General features: G+C 37.2%; 2 protein-coding genes across 8 annotated transcripts in view; one reads left to right on the top strand and one right to left on the bottom strand.

Moving 5' to 3' along the window:
• LOC129724969 (uncharacterized) overlaps positions 1-21,996 on the bottom strand; it is a 299,807-nt gene that overhangs the window by 205,176 nt on the left and 72,635 nt on the right. For 2 of the 7 annotated variants that reach the window (XM_055680299.1, XM_055680301.1), the window contains exon 3: positions 7,605-7,963. The exons of 4 other annotated variants lie outside the window; for them this stretch is intronic. The gene's annotated coding sequence lies outside the window, so the exon portion shown is untranslated. Of the gene's footprint in view, positions 1-7,604; positions 7,964-21,996 lie in introns of those variants that run through there. One more of the 7 variants, XM_055680304.1, reaches the window with a different exon arrangement.
• Positions 14,130-17,316, top strand: LOC129724970 (transmembrane protease serine 9-like). The gene is made up of 4 exons (XM_055680305.1): positions 14,130-15,730; positions 15,789-15,961; positions 16,820-16,916; positions 16,991-17,316. The coding sequence occupies exons 1-4, from the start codon at positions 14,167-14,169 to the stop codon at positions 17,215-17,217; spliced, it is 2,061 nt and encodes a 686-aa protein (XP_055536280.1). The 5' UTR covers positions 14,130-14,166; the 3' UTR covers positions 17,218-17,316.

Below are 21,996 nucleotides of genomic sequence, written 5' to 3'. Positions count from 1 at the left end.
AGGAATACGCCATTTTTCATCTCATAAATCATAACTTGATTCACACAACCGCTTTACAGTTCTGGCTACTATCAACAAAGAGTTTTCGCTGAGAAGTTTGCTGTCGAATTCAATCCCTCTGTTAACAAGTCCCGACTTTAAAGTCAGTTTTGCGTTACGTAGGAAAGTGCAATATTATTGAAAGAATTAATGAATCTTTTTTCGTATTTGAAAATGAGAGCAGAATGCAAAGCAGCTTCCACAGTATAAAGTATTCGCCCGACACAGTTGTTATGAAAGCAGATGAAAAGAAGGTTTCTGTGTCAATGTACATGACATGAATACATCATTTATTTACTGGCTAGCAGGAAATACTTTTGTTCAAAAGAATCTAAATCACTAGAATCCCTATTTACCCATCCGTCATACACGAAAAGTATTTGCCTCTGTCCACCAAGCTAATACACTTTTCGGTTTTGCTTTCGTTTTGGAAGATAGCAGCTTTATATTTAATTTTCTCCAACCAATCCACCCTGCTCGGGAATGCGGTTGAATACGGCCTAAGCTGTCTGTGTTGGCGGTTTCGCGAAACTTTGTGGGAATATTCAATCTGAACCGCATTTATGCACAGCATTGAAGCTGATTGGAAAATTAACTGATATTATTCTGGCAGCCGCTCTGCGAAAAAAAAATAGTTCTTCGAGAATGAAAATTTACCATTCGTCGGCAAGTATAAGTTTTTCTTCGAATTCTACAACTGCGTGTGACTTTTGTTCTGCAATTTAGCGTGAGGAAAGGGTCAAGAAGGGGGATGGGAGGGAGCCTGAGAAAAAAAACCATGCGTGAAAGTCCCTCAGACATTAAACGATCCGATTCTAATAAAATTGGAGCTCATGACCACTCGTTTGTTTCAGCGGATTCTGAAGCCTTGAGACTACGAGCTCTCCTTATGAACACTCCTTGAATGATTTGTCATTTAAACAAAAACTATGATGTTTTTTTTCTTATTTTGAATTCGTATAATTACGCGGGGCACTACCTGCTGATTATGAAAATTGACAAAGTTAGGTGCATCCAAAGCTTAAAGAATTTTAAAAATGAAGTGAGCCATAGTGTTGATTTATCATTTATAATTTCATAGATTTGGTATTTTACTTTTTAAGGACTTTTATACGGTTTCTACGCGTGAAATAACTCCTTTCACGGGTACGCAATCTACGTTGCATCAATTGCACACACACTCAAATTTGCAACATATTGAACTCAAACAATAGTTTAGTCATATCTTTTTGTTGAAATCTCTTTTGTTTTGCTTCTCGATTCGTAAGTGAACGGCGCTTCAAGCACTTAGTTCACCTAATGCGGTACTTTTGTGCTCGGTGAGTGCAACTTTAAAAAAAAACTAATAAACTAAACCAAGTATTTTCGCTAAACACACTCTTATTATGTAAAAAGAAAAACAGTTTTTGTCAATAAACATTTTCGCAGCGCTGTGAACATAGAATTAGCCGGCCATGTTGCAGGTCCCTTATCTGAAATTATAAGAATACAGAGGTAAAAAAAATTGTTTTTGGCATCCCAAGTAACCGAAACTCCGGATAACAAGACCTCATTTAGCTTATGCAGTCTTCAGAAGAGAAATGCATAGAATGTGCAGTCTTCAGAAGAGTAATGCATAGAACGGTTCCTGACACTAATATTTATTTGTCTAACCTGTATTTTCATTGAATTATAGATTAATTGGCTGCATATGAACGCTACTGGTGATTGCGCTGACAACCGTACGGTTTGTGCATTGGATTTACTTTTTACTAGAAAATTTCAAACCATGTGTACCTGGACAGGTGCGAGTCGAAAAGGTCCGAAAACAGCTATAATGCCGCATCGAAACATTCTTGAGGTTTTTCAGAAAGTTGGAAGTGATGACTGTGAATATGTGAACCCGCATAAACTTGCTGCATTTTTTAAAAAGAAGCTCAAAAACTCATTGAAGCGTTTGAACGCTTCGGGTGCTCGTCGTAGCACACGCCATGTGAGAAAACGAAATACCAAATGTAACAATGCTGAGGCTGACAAACAAAACAAAATCAACAGTGAGTCGGATTACAGTGAGACAGATGCGAATCATATAAAGGATACTCAATCTGCGACTAGTTTTTCAGACGTCAGTCACATGCATTTTGAAAGTATTATGTAATATCAAAACCTTTTGTCAATATACTTTTTAAAATACATTTTAGAATAGTTTATTAGTTAGTTTGAGTTGACGTATGTACTAATGGTATAAATACATAATAAAAATTATATTTTACTAATACTAACTTGCATCTGATATCACTACATGTTAAACGAATTGTTGTGGTCGACAAGCTTGCCATATTTCCCCGAAATATATATTCAACACGGATAAACGAAATGGGTAAGTAAAAAAATCCATTTTGGAATGAAGTATATATCCAAAAATCACTATGTCGGGTGATTTGGTAATGTTCTTGAAATATACAATTTGTTGTTCGTGCGCAAGAAACCAAGAGTTTCGGAATGATTGGTCCAACATGGAGTTTTCATTGATGTCAATAACAATGTTACTACTGTTTGCTGTTCTAACTGAAGGAAATCGTCGTTTCCATGTGGGTATCTAAAACGAAATGTGATAAATTGCTTTGAATTTCACTTTCACGCTGAGGTACTGATGAATTGAAGAAGCAAAATTAAAACTGGCAATGACCATTGGCATGATAGGGGGCGCAATATTTAAAACTGAGCCATGAACTTGCAAGTGTTTCTACAGCAAATGACGTAAATAGTACAAACGAGAAAAGTGAATAGAAATTGATAACTGGAGTTGAATCCTCAAATATCTGGAAATTATCAAAGATAAATCGCTATACAGACAATCTCTTTCCATTCTGGCCATTTGCCGTTTTACAATCTTACCACAACGCCACGAAGTTTCTATTGCGCTAGGGTGGTCGGTATTACCGACTTTTTGAAAAACCGGTATTTCGGTATTCATAAAAATAAAAACCGGTAAAACCGGTAAAAAACCGGAATTTTTATTTTTTTTTTTTGGATTAATACAAACCAGTGGTGACTCGTGGACTTTGAACCTACTTTTCCAACCACAAAATTCTTAAAATCATATCTTGGGGAAGTAATGATGATTGTCCGCGAAAAAACGCAAGTCATTCTCTCTGTACTATTTAAAAATAAAACTGAAAAATAATCAAAGATATAGGGTGTCGAACGTCTCCGGCAGTGGTTTTCTTCGGCCGGTTTTCTGCCGCAGTTTTATGGAAAAACCTGCCGAAGTAAAACTGCCGAAGACGTTACCTACACTAATTTGGATTTGAAATTTATTTTTTGCTTAGCGTCTCAGGTTGCATCTGCATCTTTGTATGGACGTGTCGCTGCATAATTATGTTTTTGCATTTATGAGTACCTATACTTCATTACGGTCCAGTTTTTTTGTAAGATTTGGACCTCTGCGACCATTGTTTTGATCTCTTGTGGTATAAGTTCCACATACAACACTGGAAAAATTTAACAGTGTTTGAAAAACTTCAATGAATGAATCTAGTGATATGATTACGAAGAACATAATTTCGAAACTCAAAAACAACAAGAATAACATGCAGATTTATATTTCAATTTTCATTCACATCGCAAAACTTAGTTTCAAATTGGTGAATAACTTTAAAATTCTTAGAAAAACAATATTTGACACTGTTGAGAAGAGTATATGAATGAAGAAAAAAAAGAAATAAAAAGAAATTACGATCAGACAAGAATTTACTTTTTGCGAAGGAATCGAAGGCAAATGCTTCTATATTCTGTTCGATGCTCTTCGAGCAGTTCGTCAACGTTATATATTATTATAATTATTTAACTAATTTTAGCTCCTGATGGAGAAACGAAAAATGTGGCATATGCGCAAGTTTGTAACTGAAATAGAAATAAATATTTGAAATGAGAGGTTGGCCAAAAATATATAAAAATATAGGAAACTATAGAAAAAGCAGAAATTTTAACACGAGCAAATCCGGGAGCATTCAGCTAGTTGCTAATAAAAGCCCGCTGCGGTATGGGCGACGAAGCATTGACCATGTTACATCTATTCAAATATATCATTTTCTCAAGAAACAGTAGTTTTTAGGATGAATTCTTTATTGGTTGATTATTTCATCCTGTAAACACTTTGTATCAACAAAAAAAAAATTCCCAATCCAAATTTATAATTATTTATTATTTTTTTAGTTTTATTTTTAAACAGCACAGAATGAATAATGACTTATGTATTTTCGCTGACATGATTGTGATTACTGCTGCCTAGTTTGATTTTCATAATTTGTAGTTAAACTGGTAGGTTCAATACCTACGAGTTGCCTCTGTCAGTATGAGAGTGTAACGAGATTATCTGTTCTACTAAAAAAATAAATGTTTTGCTTTATTAATATGAAGTTTTTTGACATATTATCGATACACATGAACACATCGTCTGAATCCATGCAGAACAAGCAAAAAGATAACAAAAATTGATAAATAGGTGAGGGTAAATTCATATTCAATGTTGCTTCTGTCTAAATGTATTTATTATATACATCGTCATGTGATTTGTTATGCCTATCTAAGTGGGTGGCATTCATTAGCCTTACAATTATTTTGGTGATTTTTTTAAATTTAAAGAAAATACCGAAAATACCGGTATTTTTGCCTCTCCAATACCGGTATTTCGGTATTTATTGGAAAAAATATCGGTTTTACCGGTTTTTGTTTTACCAGTAAACCACCCTAATTGCGCCCTAGTTGCTGCTACGATGCATCTTCGTAGCTGTAATTTTACCATGCAGCATTTACCATGTTGTTATCAAATTCCATGCATTAGTTCATACACATTGCGGTTTCATTCTTGAAACTTGTATTGAAACAACGAAAATGTTACAATTGGCTCCACCTCCTGCGCATATTTCGTCATTGTATAAGAAACTGAGATGTAACTGCAACTTAATTTCGCATAAGAATTTGTTGCTGTGATGCACAAAGTTCATAATCGAAACAAATTTTGCTGCTTGGGATACTTCCATATATTGATGAACGAATTTTTCTAACATTTTTTCTGCAGCATGCCAGTTATGCTTATAAACTTCTGTAGACAACATTGTTATTGAGCAATAGAATAAAAGAAAATGCTGATAGGCATCGTCTGTTAAAAACTGTTTCAAAATGACAATACTCGCGTAGTGAAGAAAACTACTGAACTCGGACGCTTTCCAAAACGACAAACAGTCAAGGCCACGTACTTTTCTGTGGATTTCTGAAGAAGCTGTATTTCTTGCAGCATCAAAGATATTTGATTGATCTGCTGAGAGGACAATTTTGTTTTGAATCCGAGTGAACCATCTCTCCATCCTAATAGTAATCGCTCCATAACTCCCAAATCAATCAAGTGCAGTCGATCCGAAACAATCACATCATCAATTAAATCAAAATTTGGAATTTCTATCAACGGGGTTATTGCTTTATGATGGCGATTGTATGCATTCATTCTGAATGCTTTATCAGTCCTTTTATCACTGTTTATAGACTTAAATACAACGGTACGTGAGTCATATGAATATTCTCCTTCGCAGACGCATTCCAAGCATCCATTTTTTGAATTGAAACTGGCGACACCTAGACGTATGGAGTGCACCTTGATTATTCACAACAAATAGTATCGCAATCACATTCTTACCTTTGATAAATGCGCGAGCAGGAGAATCACATATGAAACATCTCAAGGAAACTTTTATATATTGATTGTTCACTGATACACCGAAGAGACAAATTTCCTTCAATTCGTCGACGCAAGGTCGTAAATACTGTTCAGCATTCGTGGGTTTACTGTTTCCAAAAAATATTGCAACTGGCATTGGCGCAACTTTTGGCATTTCATATATATTAAACAGTACTAGCCAAAATTGAGATTTGCTGCTTTTATAAATAGGAATTCCGTCGATGTTCACATTGATAGAAATACATGCGGGTATTTCAATACAACTGAATGTAGAAACCAATTATAGTAATGTGTAATGAAGTAAGTAATATTTATTTACCTAAAGTGTTCCACAAGACACTGTTTAAATCCCTTAAACCAATACTGGCCACCAGCAACAAAAACGATACCTAAATTTGATTGACGAGGTGTCTGTAGGTCATCAGAGGGGCAAATCTCAGATTCTGATTCGGCAGTATATTGCACTCGTGATGTAGCGGTAATGTCTCGGAAATTTTCGACAGGAGTAATTTTTTTATGTGTTGAAGAGCATGGTAGTTGGAAACAAACATTCTCTGATTCTGAAAAAGCCCACAATAATTTCACTTCAATGTTATTAAAATAATATTACCTGTCTCAGAAGTTTTCGGAGCGGACACATTCTCTGCTTTCCACTCACGCAACAGTTTCTTGCGCCGATAATAGAATAAACCATTCTTTTTTTTATTTTTATTTTTTTTTTTTTGAAAAATCCATCACATCAATGTATTGTTTAGGAGCAAATTGACCAAATAATAACAAACTTACATGGCACCAACAGAGGCATTTGATGGATGCAATGAAACTTCTTGTAAACCGTAATGCTGTTTAGTATGCTCACAGTGGACACAGTTCAGCTTCGAATGTTTATCAATCAAGCAGTAGTGAAAAAAAAATTGACTAAACTTTAAGTGTACTTGAAAGAGTCAAACAAGTGGCGGTCGCACTTTATTAAGCCTGTAGTTTCTCAAACACCAGCTTTGGCCCTTTAATCAGCATGAAAGTTTCAAGAAACCTTGATTGGACTTCATATGAACTTGAAAGTTATGGCTTTAAGATTTATCTGAACTTTTGGTTACTTGGGATGTCATTTCCGATTTTGCTGAAACTTTTTACAGTTGCTTTCTGATAAAAAGGGTCATTTTATGATATCAGTTTTTCATGTAGACTCGCGACTGCTGCTTCAAAAGGGCCTATTAAAAATGGTGACTGAGTTGAAAATTTCTCTATCAGAAAAATGACTGGTGTCTTCAGCAAAGTTGTAGGCAATAAAATTGCGGTTCTAGAAGAAAATAAATACACTGTAAAAAAATTTTCTGAGCCAAACTTTCAAATTGTCGCAAAATATCAAATAATTCGAAGAGTGCCTTATTTAACCTAATTTTTTTACACATTGAAGATGACAATAAAAAAACAATGTTGAAAATTTATCACTAAGAGCATGATATCAATCCAGCGCACTCTTTTCGTACCATAATCGAAATTGCGTTACTATGCGTGACTCACCGGTGTAACTTACTTTGTACTCTACTGTCTGTATACCGGAAAAGCTCAGTAGCAAGAGACCCTGTGACTTTGGTCCCAAGATCGGCTTACTACTGGGTAATCAGCGGGGCTTCGCGAACAACTGTGCGGGCTACTTTCACCTTATCATTCGGGCTATTGTGGTATAGAATTTGTATTTAACTTCAAGTGGAAAAGCAAACAATTGTGACGTAAATTAGTTTATTAAAAGGAATATTTTATGCGGGAATAATTCTAATTTATTAATTAATTCTATTGTAAGTGTGTATGTGTCTGGGTGTGGGGATGGCTGACGATCGGTACGTACCGCTGCTTAAGTTGACGCTGCTGCTGCTCGGTGTGGACGACGCTGCGGCCGCTGCTGTGGCGTGATACTCCGCTTCGTTGCTGCTGTGGTTAACGACGGAGGGGTGGGGTGAAGAACAAACGCTGGCTATGCTTTCTCATCTGGTCTTCTCTCGTTGACGAATATCAGCAGGCCCAGGACGATACCAGAGTGGCTGTGCCGAGAGGGGTAGCTCCTCCTTTGCGCTTATGGCTCAATGCCAGAGGACAATCGCTGGTCCTTTATGGGTTAAACGTAGCAGGAATCCAGGGCTCGCTAGGCCGGTCGTGTGCTGATTTAACCGAAGTGAACGGTTGAATTGAAACCAATATTAAAAGGTCCTGTAAGGGCAGTAATAACGAGATCATTACTCCAACTATCCAACTAACAATTAGCACAGCACTTTTCAATTTACAACCTTAGCACACGACAACCAGGTACTATATGACCTAGCATGGCGTTCTAAACTACCAAGAACCTTATTCGCGCTATTTTATTTTACAATGGCTGCACCATATTTCGCGCTTACATTATTTTGACACCCATCCGTATAACAGCTTTCCTCCCCCTCAACCTTGCTGTCATAATGGAGGGGAGTTGGCTCTTTTACCACCCACTTATACCCACTGTGTATCATATATATTGTGGAAGTGTGTTGACATTTTTTTGAATATGATTTGACTAATCCTACTAACCTACTTTAACAATTAATATTAACATTCAATTACATTTTACTAACCCTACTTATGATAACCCTTAAATATTAACGTGAAAGTATGACTAAACACTTGAGCACAAATAAAAATCATACAGGATTCTGTAACCGACGGTTACACCGGCGAACCCTGTTATTGGACGGTTGTAAAAATAAAACGAATACGCAAGGTAACCAATTTACACAGTGCGTGTTTATATCACCATCACCAAATTTTGACAGATGGTATTACTTATTGTCATCTTTGATGTGTAAGAAAATTAGATTTTTTAAAATGGTACATTTTGAAATATTTAATATTTTGTGATAATTTGGAAAATTTGGTTCAGAAAAAAAAATTTACAGTGTATCTATTTTTTCTGGAACCGCAATTTTATTACCTACAACTTTACTGAAGGCACCATTTTAAACAAACAAGTCGTTTTTCTGATAAAGAAATTTTTATCTATCAGTCACCATTTTGAATAGGCACTTTTGAAGCAGCAGTCGCGAGTCTACATGAAGAACTATTATCATAAAATGACTTCTTTATCAAAAAGGAACAACTGTGCAAAGTTTCAGCGAAATCGGAAATGGTCGATCAGTATCGATGTGCAAAGTAGCATGGAATGACTCCACATAATCATAGAAAACTGAAACAGTATAGACCATTTTACGAGACGTTTCTGAACTAAATCCATGAATAAAATTTTAACAGAAAGCTCGGAACCGTTGACACTACGCACGTAAAAACAACGGGTTCCGTGACGCCTGTCAGTTCGTGAAATGGTCCATTAAAAAATATTTTCAGTTCTAAAATCAAAATTCATGCTTATAAAAACCGTACTCGAAAAAATGAAGTAGGGGAACTGCTCCATTATTCATCTCATTAAGCCGATGTTCACGAAGAATGCACGGACTAAACACCAAATTTTCACGGAATCATTGAACAAATAAACAAAATACGCTTACATGCTCCCATAGAATCGTTCATCATTGTATATTCAGTAAACTTAGCTGATTTATCCTGAATTTTGTAAAACAAACCATTTTTCACAACGCTTCCATATCCATCTCAAAACATGAATCACTGCTCAATTATTCATCTCACGACGCACAGTGGTCCAATAAGGCAAAAAGTGGAACTTAATTCCATAGCGCCTTTTACCTTCATTCTAGCTTAAAAGTGTCTTCGGAACAATTGTTTGTATGAATGACCCGCATAATCGCAAATTGTCAAAAAGTATGAAAAGTTTACTATACTAAAAATAAAAAAAAAATTTTTTTTGTGTTAAGAGATAGAAGAATAGTTTGTTCAGCAAAGCTGTAGAAGATTTAAAAATATGAAACTTGTTGAACAAATGAAAATCCTATCTTCTTTCGGTACAAAGTTATAAAGTATATTACATCGAACTTACTTAGAAGTTAATTTTTTGTATTTAACTTTTGTTAGTTGCATTCTCGGAGGAATTGGGCACACAAAAAACACATTTTTCCAAAGATCATATATCTCTAGGACTTTTCCTCCCAAAGTTAAATCATATTTTAGCTTATTTTTTCGATAACTCCAAGAACGTATAGGTTAAAAAGGGACAAGTGGAATCATGATATCAATACTTTTCCTTGAAGTTAAGCTGAAGTACTATAAACTCCTTTAGGTTCTATTTGTCCCAATTCACCCATATTAGAGTACGGCGAGCATATGTTACAGTAGGTTTTTATATATCAAAAATACTAACTTACTTGTGTTAAGAGATAGAGAAATGGTTTATTCGGCAAAGTTTTAGAACGTGCAAAAATATGAAACTTTGTTGAACAAACAAAATTCCTACCTTCATTGGGTACAGAGTTACAGGGTATTTTCTGTAGAAGTAACTTAAAAGTTAATTTTTTGCACTTAACTTTTGTTAGCTACATTCTACAAGAAAACAATGTTCTAAAGAAGCATTTGGGCATGCAAAACACACGTTGTTGTTGAAGACCTCACATCTCCAGGACTTTTCCTTACAAAGTTACAACATGTTTTGGCTTATTTTTTCGATAACTTTAAAAACGTATAAAGTAAAAAGGGGCAAGTAGAATCATGATGTTAATATTTTTTCTCGAAGTTTAGCTCGATCGCTCAGAACTGTTATAAGTTCCATCTGTCCCAATCCACCTCATCTTAATTCTATACGTTGTTGAAGTTATCGAAAAAATATGCTGAAATGTGTTGTAACTTTGTAAGGAAAAGTCCTGGAGATGTGTGGTCTTCAACAAAAACGTGTGTTTTGTATGCCCAAATGCTTCTGTAGAACAACGTTTGCATGTTAAATGTAGCTAACAAAAGTTAAGTGCAAAAAATTGACTTCTAAGTAACTTTTACAGAAAATACTCTGTAACTCTGTACCCAATGAAGATAGGAATTTTGTTTGTTATGGTACTTCAGCCTAACTTCAAGGAAAAGTATTGACATCTTGATTCCACTTGCCCCTTTGTAACCTATACGTTCTTGAAGTTATCGAAAAAATAAGCTTTAATATGATATAACTTTGTAAGAAAAAGTCCTGGAGATATATGACCTGTGGCAAAATGTGTTTTTTGTGTGCCCTAATAATTCCTCCGAATAATACTTCCGTGTAAAATGCAACTAACAAAAGTTAAGTACAAAAACCTAACTTTTAAGTAAGTTCCATGTAATATACTTTATAACTTTGTACCGAAAGAAGATAGGATTTTCATTTGTCCAACAAAGTTTCATATTTTTGAATCTTCTACAACTTTGCTGATCAAACTATTTTTCTATCTCTTAACACAAAAAAGTAATTTTTTTTATTTGTAGTATAGTAAACTTTTCATGCTTTTTGACAATTTGCAATAATGCGGATTATTCATACAACCAATTATTCCGAAGTCACTTTTAAGCTAGGATGAAAGTAAAAAGCGCTATGGAATTACGTTCCACTTTTTGCTTTATTGGACCACTGTGCGACGCCCCCATATTCATCACACTGTTAACCATGAATGAATCACATTATCATGAATGAACGTAGCTGCAGCCCGTCGTAGTAGGTTACCTAGATATCCGCTGTAGTAGTTTACGTGCAAAATTGGTAACCTAGGTAATCACTGCAGTGCTGTCGATTTATGTCAATTTTGTCGGAATAATTCAACATTTTCAGCATGATTTTTTCGTATCAATAGAAACTGATTTGGCAACTTTTGATTTTCTTCAACGCAGTGAAAATAGATGAAAATATATACAGTTGAAATTTAGGAATTGTAGAAATTCATCTCATATATTTCTGCTAATTCAAGCTTGTTTTAGGAAATTTGAGGTGAACATTTCAAAGATTAAAGTATTCTTAATGTAGTGAGTGATTTTGTTTAGTGATTAAAATCAAAAGTGGTGATGAAAAAAACTTTGGTTGGCTGCTGAACGAGTCTCGTTGTGGCCGTATAGAACAAGGCGCGGATTTTGTTTTCTGAGGTAGGTGATTGAATTAATTAAGTTTTCGAGTGCAGATGCCCGACTATAATATCAAATGTAGTGCTTTTAAGTGAGTTTTTGAGGATTTTACTTTATGAGGAATCTAAAGTGAACTAATAAGAATTCATTCCATGGATTAGAGGATTGGTTCAAGAAGAAAAACTGCGTTTTACCTGTTTTCAATTGTGTTTTCATATTGTATGAGATGATTATATGGGCTGAGATGAATAATGGAGCAGTTCCTCTACTTCAAAGCAGTTCCACAAAAAATTTCCCAGTTTTCATATTGTTTTTTAATTGGGACTTTCAATTTGTCTGAAACTTTGCATAGACGTTTCTATAGGCAAAAGATGTCATTTCGTGCTATTAGTTTAATTTTTTGGAACACGACTCATTTTGTAGAAGCTAATAAAAATGCTATTTTGGGAAGGTATCGATGACTGATGATTACAAATATTTTTGGGGTCAAAACGGTTTGTTTAATCGGTGTGACGTCTTCGACAAAGTTGTAGATAATAATTTTGTCTTTTCGAAAAAAATATACACTTTAAAAAAATTATTCATATTTTGAGAAAAAGTTAAAAAAAATTAAAAATCAGTTATCTAAAAAAGCTCATTATTGAAAAATCTATTTTTTTTTATTAAAACTACAAAAGATTACCTAAAAAATGCAACCGGTCCGATCATGGCGAAATCAAGAAAAAAAAGTTATGAATTTTTGAAAAAAAAATTTTTTTTTTTCATTACATTTGACACATTTGACATTTTGGTATAAACATCATATTTTGGTAAATAAGTGCCTTACGGGTTATTGTGCCGTGTCAAATAAATGTTGTGAACAAAAAAAAGTGCCTTACGGTAGCCTTCGATGCCAGAAAGAACTTGAACATGTGCTTATTCTCAGGCTTCCCACCAGTTCCCCTTCCTTAACACTGAAATCTACCTTTACATGACTTCCTATTAACAAAAATAAATCCCTCTTGTCTATAAAACTGGCCAGAAGGACGCACGACAAAACTTCTCCTGGGAATTATAGTTGGTGATATCTGGCAGGATGAACGAGGCTCGGTATAGTAGAACAGTAAGCGTGTAAAAGAAAAGGGTAACATCACATTACACACAAGCACTGATAAAAAATAATAATAAGCATGCCACTTCCCAATAGCGGTATTGCTAATATTAAAAGTGCGGGATACAGCAGACACCCGGGCATATCCCACAGTAGGTCAACGACTCTGGTTGCAGTGAGGAAGTCCATACAGGAAAAAAAAAAAAAACAAATAAAAAAAAATCCTTTTGAACATTTAGAGTTCAAAGTTTTTTGTAGATAATTAGTAAAGTCATATTTCAAGCCTTTTCTGATAAATATTTTACTGTCAAGGCCGTACTCTTTTTCAAATCCATACACTTTCAACCATAAAAAATTGTTACAAATATGACGTATTTGGGAAAGTATAGCCGGTGATAAATGGTCGTTTCGACCGTAAACGAATGATTTTACAATTCTTTTAAACGAAGGGATTATTAAATGATGTTTTCGTTTCTATAGTGTACGAGAATGTGACAACTTTTGAATTGTAGATGATGATGAAAGAAATAAAACTTCGTTATACTTTTTTGTTGTAGAGGATTGAAACTTGCCCTAATTGAACTATAATTATTATTGTGTTATTATTTCCCAATTTTTTTTCAAGAAAAAAATTGTACTTCACACAAGTTTGTAGACTGTCAGATTATGGTATTCGACTCGAGACTATCGAAATACTTGACCCCTATTCTCTTTATCATAATCATTCTACGTTACTCTGATTTTATGTCTCTGCACAAAATTAGTGCAGCCGCAGCGTGAATATCAATAACGGTGAAATAATTTGATGGCGATGCTACCCATAAATTCACTCAGAATCTCTTCTTTAACCAGCTACGATTCGAAACTGTATGACGTCATTGAATTCATTCATCATCATCATTCAAGTGTGGCTCAATAGCGGTTCGGCACTTAACTTCGCTCTCGGGCCAGTTGAGTGATAATGTATACATTTTCCAATCATCCGTTCAAAAATTTGCGTCCGTTTTGAACTCGTAAAGACAGTATCTCAAGCGGGTATGTTCCAATCAGTGTACTGAGTAATGTTATAAGTGACCATTGAACATAATTCAGCTACTCACTCCACAAAAATGGGCCGTGCTTGCCGTCCACGGCAACATTTACTATGCTGAAACCGTAAACCTGAATCCACACCTGTCTTCATGATCGCCACAAATGAGATAATCTTCAATTCTGAGAATGAAAGATCAGTCCGAGCGAATTGTTCACTCCTCTTATCACCAATTTCGGGTGCCGGTTGTTTCAAGTCGTCGAAACTATCAGTCTGGTCGCGATGTTCATCCTTTGCGTACTAGTTGGTTTGGTGGTTTCTAGCGCGAGTTCGCCAATCTTCAGCTGTGATCCACTGCTGGCTCCGATTCGCTGTGGAGTTCCGAAGCTGCATCCTAATTCATTACCATCGAGACCATCGGAGGCGATCCGGGGCGAGTTTCCTTGGCATGCTGCTTTGTATCAAGAAGAAAGTGGCAACTTTTCGTACAGCTGCGGAGGATCACTGATTAATGAGCGGTTCGTCCTGACGGCTGCGCACTGCGTAATTAATCCAAACAATGGTTATAAATTAACTGTGAAACGGTTGAAAGTGCTACTTGGGGGTCACCTATTGGGAGTAGAAGATGAGTGCGTGCAGCATATGAAGGTGAAAAGGATTTATGTCCACGATCAATACAAGCTAGGGGAGTACAAGCATGATATTGCGGTTGTGGAGATACTTGGACGGGTCATTTTCACACAACGTGTTGTGCCAATTTGTGTGGACCTGAGTGAGTCCGAAGATAGTCATTTCTATAAGCATTACGGAAAAGTACCAGGTTGGGGATACACCGAGTACGATGCCGTTTCCAACTGGCTTAGAATGACGGAGTTACCGTTCGTTAATTACACCACTTGCCTAGCAAGTAATCCGGAGTTGTTTTCGCACACCATCTTTGAGGGAATGTTCTGCGCTGGTTACGCAAATGGAACCAGTGTCTGCAATGGGGACTCTGGGGGTGGATTGGTATCGTTTAACCGGGATCACTGGCTTTTGCAGGGAATTGTATCGTTCACTGCGCTACGCGACGGAGAAGATGTAGTTTGTGACAGCAAGGAGTACGCTGGCTTCACGAAAGTTCGCTACTATAGGAATTGGTTGAACGCCATTTTTAAAGGTGAAGAAATAGTGGATCACGCAGTTTTGCCGATAGCGAAGAAAAAGGAAGTTGAGAAAATGGAATCGGGAGAAGAGGAACTTGATTTGGGTCCTTGTGGGGAACGAAAGATTAACAAACAGTACCGGATTGTGAACGGAGTTCGCAGCTACTCAGGCGAGTGGCCCTGGCATGTGGCAGTGTACGAAGTTGACGGCCGTACCAAACGATACATTTGTGGGGGAACTCTCATTAGTGATCAATTCGTGCTGACAGCGGCTCACTGTATGTTAAATGATGCAATGAAGCAGCGGAGTGGCATCATAGTGGTACAACTTGGCCAAAATGATCTTTTTGAAAGTTCAGTAACTATGCGGGAAGTTCGTGTGACTAAAGTGACGCCACACGAGCAATTCAATCCTCATACCAAAACGAATGATGTCGCTTTGCTGGAGCTATCATCAAATGTACAGTTTAACGATTATATTCAACCGGCTTGTCTACCGACCAAGCAAACAACTAGTAATTTTATCGCACCTGGAACTATGGGTACAGTTGTTGGTTGGGGATACCAACAGCCATGGTCTTTCATGATTTCCAACACTCTTCAGGCCACCAGACTACCTATTGTTGATCAAACATTATGTGTGATCGGAGAAAAACAGGCGGTGGAAATGGATGGCATTCTTTGTGTTGGTTCCAAAAAAGGTAACGTAGATTTGAGTAGAATTTTACTGCACGAATTACCACAGAAAATCGCCTTCAGGATCGAATGCATGCACCGGAGACTCAGGTGGTGGTATTTTTTTCGATAATGGTGGAGTTTGGACCGTAGGAGGCGTTATTTCCGCTCTTGATACCACCAACGGTTTCTGTAATCCAGATGGGTATCTAAAAGTTTCCAGCATAGGTTATTTCCGGAAGTGGATCAAACAGGCGGTAAGTGGCATTGATTTCAGGTTTTTGATTGAGTTATTTTCCCTCTGCTGTTCCTTATCTCGGGAGACAAGTGAAAGCCGGTGCCCATCAGTTTCCTGTTAAAACTAAACTGCTATATCAAATCGAGCTATTGGCTTTTGTATTCTCCAGAAGACTTCAATTCATTACATATTTCTGATTGGTAGGATACTAATCAATTCTGAACTATTAAAATATTGATACTCGAAACATACTATTATTAAACACCTAGCCAGACCTTGCATATTGTTGGAAGAAGTTTTTTTTAATTTTTTGCCGTTGATGGCAGATGGACCGTAGAAGACTTCGTTGAACTCAGATTTATGCATGTTTTTTCTTAGAATATCTCTTATTTTTTCTTTAGTACTTCGGTAATTATTGTTTTTCTTCGAATCGCGTTATCATTATTTTGATGCGTTTTTAATTGATTCTCAGTGGCAAATTTTCAAGCTTCTTACTTTTAGTGCTGTGATTTGTTTAAGCATCATTTTATTTTATTGTTTGCTATTGGTGAATATTCTATTTATTTTCGAAGGAAAATTCTCTGATGAACTTCATAATGTTTTGATTGCATACATTCGAAGAGAATTTAGCAAAAACCGTGTTGATAACTTTAGTTTTGACTAACAGCGCTCTTTATAAGATTTCCAGATACAAAAAAAAACAATCAAACAACTATTATTGTATGTACTGTCGCTTGAACTGCAAAATTATTTCCTCACTCTGAAAAGAGTAACAGATGGTTCTTTCATAAAACAACCTCTAATCAATAATTTTCAACACTTGTTATATCATCCAACTCAATTTCAAAATTAACTCAAAACTACGCTTTCCTTCTAGATAAAATCCGGCCTGCAGGAAATCAAAGGCACCGGGGATCGTGTTATGACCTTCCTGCAGACAGCAACGGACAATCCAACGCCTCCCAACAGCCCCGGTAAGGATAATCTCGTAGCCCACAGTTAAACACACTCACCGTTGTTATACTTTCAAAACAACACCCCATTTCAGCAACCTTTCCGTGTCCGACCGGTGAGTCCCACGTGCATCATCACCACCATCATCACTATCACCGTCATGACCAGCCCGGGGACCAGGAACGAAGCAATTGTAACCGAGGGCACAGTGGATCATCGGAGAGTAATGAATCGGGCCTGAAGGCACCGATCAAAAAGATATTTAAGAAGAAGAAATGCTTTATCAAGGATTTGACGAGCAGCCTGCTAAAACTGTTCTGAGTTGCCGCTCTGGTGAGCTTCATTAACATGTCGCCTGATGGCCCTAGCGTGATATCGTCGTACCACACTGTGAATACATGACCCAAATTCAAATAATTACCAGATCCCGTCCACTTGCTGTTATGTGTGTATATGTCCATAAAATACTGCGTATGTGTGTCCCTTATTCTAGCAGCCTGTAGCCTTCAACTATACCGACCAGCAAAGCACAAAGGTCGCCTTTCATCGCCTAGTGTCAGGACATTGGATCCTTCATTGCGATATGGCATCACATTACGACCGGCACTTGTATATGAAAGGCAATTTCCTCGGAATTCACTTCTATTCACAACAATTAATGGTGACACTGGTATGGCAGCTGGCTGTCCGCAAAGGGGCGGGAAAGCGAAAAGTTCATTTCATGGACGTGAGTCCTTGAAACACCCGTCTGTCGTCCGGCCCTTACTTTGTGGTCTCAGAAAAAAAAAGATTATTTTCAGCAACTTTCAACATCCGACTTCCGAGAGCTTCCAATCGAGCTAATGCGATGAGTTTTACGAGGTTTGGCACACGTGCGATTTACTTGGTGGTAAACATGTTTTTCGCTTTTCGATATGGATTTCGATGGCGAGAAATGCTTTTAATCCTACGAGTAAGCCGTTGCTTGTATCCGTATATTTTTGTTCACTACTCTGATATTTAGTCGTAAAATAACTGCTGACCACTTCCATTTAGCAAAAAGGTGAGAAGAAAACGTGAGTGCCCCGGGTGACTTTTTATGATGTACACTGCAGTCAATATAACTTTTCAAAGAAATTGAATTTCCGTTTAAATTAAAATAAGGTCTGAAAGTTCGAATATACCCATTTGTGTCGATTATTATTTTTTGAGTTTATTGGGAAGATAAATAGATAACGGATGAGAATGTGAAAAAGGTCCAATAAATATTCTACGCTTCAGATATTATTCCTACCTTTTCTTTAGAATATTCACCGGGTGAACGAAGCACGATAATAATTTCCTGAATAAACTAAATTGTAACTAACTGTCTATTATTTTCTACTGGGTCAGAATTCATGAAATGGATCACCAAAAATTGCAATGTCTTGTTTTGAAGTAGAATACTTCTCTCAGGAAGTTCGGCTACATAGGGATGTGAAATAAAAATCTAAAACCGAAAAAAGTGAAAAATATGTCCAATTTCAAATGCTAATAAATCGGTTAGTATTCGATGGATTTCCTTCGTTCTTGCAGCAATAGGTTGGAAAATCTTCTAAAATTCTCCCCAAAATAAGATAATTGTAATTTTATTATTCACACTATTGTACTATTGAAAATATTCAAGCCTTGTCAAAACGAAAAATTCGACCTCTGATTGGTCGTTATATGCTTGCTTCCCAAGTACGGTCGACAGGATCATATACCTTGCAATTGGAAACATGCTATTTGGCCTATATAAGAGCCTGTTTCAGCCGGAGCCGCTCATAATAGTTCTAGACAGCGACAACAGCAGTCGTCCTTTCTTAGCAGCAGCACTAGCCCTGTGGTTGGTCACCACGTCTCAAGAGCAGCGCGGTTTTTTTCAACGTGTGTCGCCAGACAGCCATTATTCCCCCCGTGTTGGGGCAGCATGAAGATTGCCATCAGGAATTAAAATTTTGGACATCATAATGCCTTTTTCAAGGCAAATAAACAAGTCATTGAAAGTTAATAATATTTGTCACTCTGTGTTGCATCCTAGCAATTTAAATCTGTCGCATCCGTCGAATTTACTAATGTGAAATAGCTTCCACAGTGCATGTTATCCGTGTATCTTAATTCCCCCAATGTTAAGGCAGCTCAAAGGTTGTAATTAGCAACCGATTTTGCTTTTTTCAAGGCAAATAAAATAATTGAAGGTTAATAATTTTCTGGCATCAACACAAGCAGACATTCTGTGCGGGATGCAATCAAATTCTGTTGTAGTTGTCTAATTTTTACTTTTACTTTATTTAGTAAACCCCCCACTGTAGGGGAAGCGCAAAGGCTGCGATCAGCATAACCGACATTGAATAATAAACTGCCCTGTTAGAACGCATTCACAAAAGCAGTTAGTTCGACTATGCAGAGCTAATATGAAGTCGATTCAATCAATCAGCATAAACAGAATTTCTTCGTCTCCCAGCCTCCAAGTTGCAACATGATGCAACACGCAACAGCGAGCAAACGAAATCGCTTGATGTTACAAACCGCAATAAGATACGGGTTAAAACCGTTGCATGTGTGAGAGCACCATCGGTGTTTATTCGCTGGATACACTATCTACTGTCTACTGAACGCAATAATCTGCTTACATGCGACACGGGGACGGGAACATTTTCTTCAACCAAGCTGCGCAACACGACACAAAACATGTTATTTTGTTGCTTCAATGAGAGTGCTATCGGTCCGGCTCGACAGAATGTTCACAAGAAATCATTTTTGTGCATCCGTGCTACGAAACTGAGGAAAAACTTTAGAAACTGAAGAAAGAGGTGGATCTTATTAAATGATCGCTCTGAGCCAGGATGAAGTCACACATATTTTTCAAGTTATATCATTCCACCACGTACGAGAAATAATTCATTCCCATTTTCATCCCTATATAAGAGCCAGTTTTAGTCGAAGCCGCTCATAATAGTTCTGAACAGCGACGACAGCAGTCCTCCCTTAGCAGCAGCGGGAGCGAGCAGTGGGTACCATCGATAGCGGATAGCGGCCACAACTGTGCCATGGCTGCGGATAAGCGTAGCAGTTTCATCGGATCTCACCATCGATAGCAGCAGGGTCAGCAGATGCAGGTACAGCGGATACCAATGGCGGCCACAACTGTGGCATGGCTACGGATAGCGTTGCAGTTGCTCAGCATTCGGGCCAGCGTATAGCGGCCACAACTGTGGCATGGCTATGCATAGCGTAGCTGTTGCAGCGGGTATATCAGCATCGAAAGTAGCAGGGTCAGCTGATGCAACGACACTCCCTTCACTAAAATGCTGTTTCAATGTGGTAGCGGGAAGCATCAGCAGCAGGCTTGCATGAAGTGAATACATCAGCCAACAACTTTCTCTAAGGCCTCTGCCATAGTAGACGCTTGAAGCGGCGCGAACCGATTCGCTCGGCCGTAGGTTAATGTGCAGCTCTACTGATGGCTGTACATTAATCGGAATCGGTTCGCGTCGCTTTTCGCGTCTATTATGGCAGAGGCCTAATGGGAAGGTTGTATCATTTTGTTCAGAAGAATATTATTGTCGGTAATATTACAGAGATGCGATTGCGTAAATATGATTTTGAATTGAACAATTGTTCTTTTGAGAACAAATAAAACACTTATTTGAAGAGTTAATAGCTAATAGCAGTATAGTGACAGCCTCAGCGGTAGATGCAGATGCAGCCGGTACTTCTCTGAGGCCGATGTGGAAGTAAATGGGAGCAGCACGGCGAAACAGTTCGGGTAATGCTTAGACGCGCGTCATTCTTCGTTGTTGATATTCCCCACATGAAACGACGCGCTTTCGTATGATAGCGGTGGTATTAGTGGTAGATGCATTTGCCAACACTTCCTCCAGTAAAGCCGTGTCTAGTTTTCAATGGGAAAAACCTTTCTCATTGTGTTGACCGTGCGCCTTAGTCCTCACTATCAATGTAACACAGAGATGTAAGATAAACACTACATCCTATGATAAATTGAACAATTGTCCTTATAAGGACAACAAATGAATTAATGAAGATTTAATTTTGAATTAGAATACTTCTCTCAGGAAGTTCGGCTACATAGGGATGTGAAATGAAAATCTAAAACTCAAAAAAGTGAGAAAAAATTCAAATGCTAATAAATCGGTTAGTTTTCGATGGATTTCCTTCGTTTTTGCAGCAATCGATTAGAAAATCTTCTAAGATTCCTACCAAATGCATGAAATTGCAATTTTATCATTCGAACTATTGTACTATTGAAAACTCTTAAGCCTTATCAAAACACAAAATTCGACCTCTGATTGGTCGTTATACCGCGCTTTCCCAAGCACGGTCGGCAGAGTTATGGACCTAGTAAATTGGGAATGCATCATTTGGCCTATATAAGAGCTTCATCAGATAATAAACAAACATTTCATCGGATATTAAATTGAACAACTGAAATTAGAAGAACACAAATGATTATTTGAAGAGTTAATATTTTCTCGTTTTGCGCTATAATTCAAAGTTAATTATCTTCATCTACATGCATACTTTGACTATTATTACGTGTTTGCGTCGCTCAGCGTTTGGCTACGGTCATGCAGAACGCAAATAACGGCGCGATGCGATTCGGCAAGACGAAATCTTTTGAAATGTATAGCTCTACTTCGCCTTAAAAAGAGCTATACATACATTTCACCACGGTAAGGCGAATCGCATCGCGCCGGCATTCGCGTTCTGCATAACCGTAGCCTTTGTTCCGTTCCCGTTTAATGATGTCGCATTAAATGTGCATATTACAATTCGGCAGCACTTCAACTTCTCATTTGCACAAAATTTAAAAATATTCAATGAACTTCATTCAAAATATCAGACAAAATGAAATTACAATACTGCCAATGAACGGTCAACGTTTATTTACTAGAAAAAATGACTGACCAGCCGGGTTATCTTTCTTGTAAAAGTATTCTACTTCAACCTTGCGGTCGTGGCTTTGCATACAACCTTCTTGTGATTTTTTAAATAAATATTGAAGAGTTGTTATTACCATTTGAAACCATAAACTACAATTTACACCATCTACGAGAATCAAGTTCTCGGGTGAAACTT

Source organism: Wyeomyia smithii, chromosome 2, assembly GCF_029784165.1.
Source record: "Wyeomyia smithii strain HCP4-BCI-WySm-NY-G18 chromosome 2, ASM2978416v1, whole genome shotgun sequence".
Lineage (NCBI taxonomy): Eukaryota > Metazoa > Arthropoda > Insecta > Diptera > Culicidae > Wyeomyia > Wyeomyia smithii.
This window is presented reverse-complemented; position numbering and strand designations above follow the sequence as displayed.

Excerpts from the sequence above, each read along its gene's own strand:
- LOC129724970 (XM_055680305.1), top strand. The coding sequence starts at position 14,167 with ATGTTCATCCTTTGCGTACTAGTTGGTTTGGTGGTTTCTAGCGCGAGT. Across the intron at positions 15,731-15,788 it reads TTGTGTTGGTTCCAAAAAAG|GATCGAATGCATGCACCGGA; the intron begins GTAACGTAGATT and ends AATCGCCTTCAG. Across the intron at positions 16,917-16,990 it reads AACGCCTCCCAACAGCCCCG|CAACCTTTCCGTGTCCGACC; the intron begins GTAAGGATAATC and ends ACCCCATTTCAG.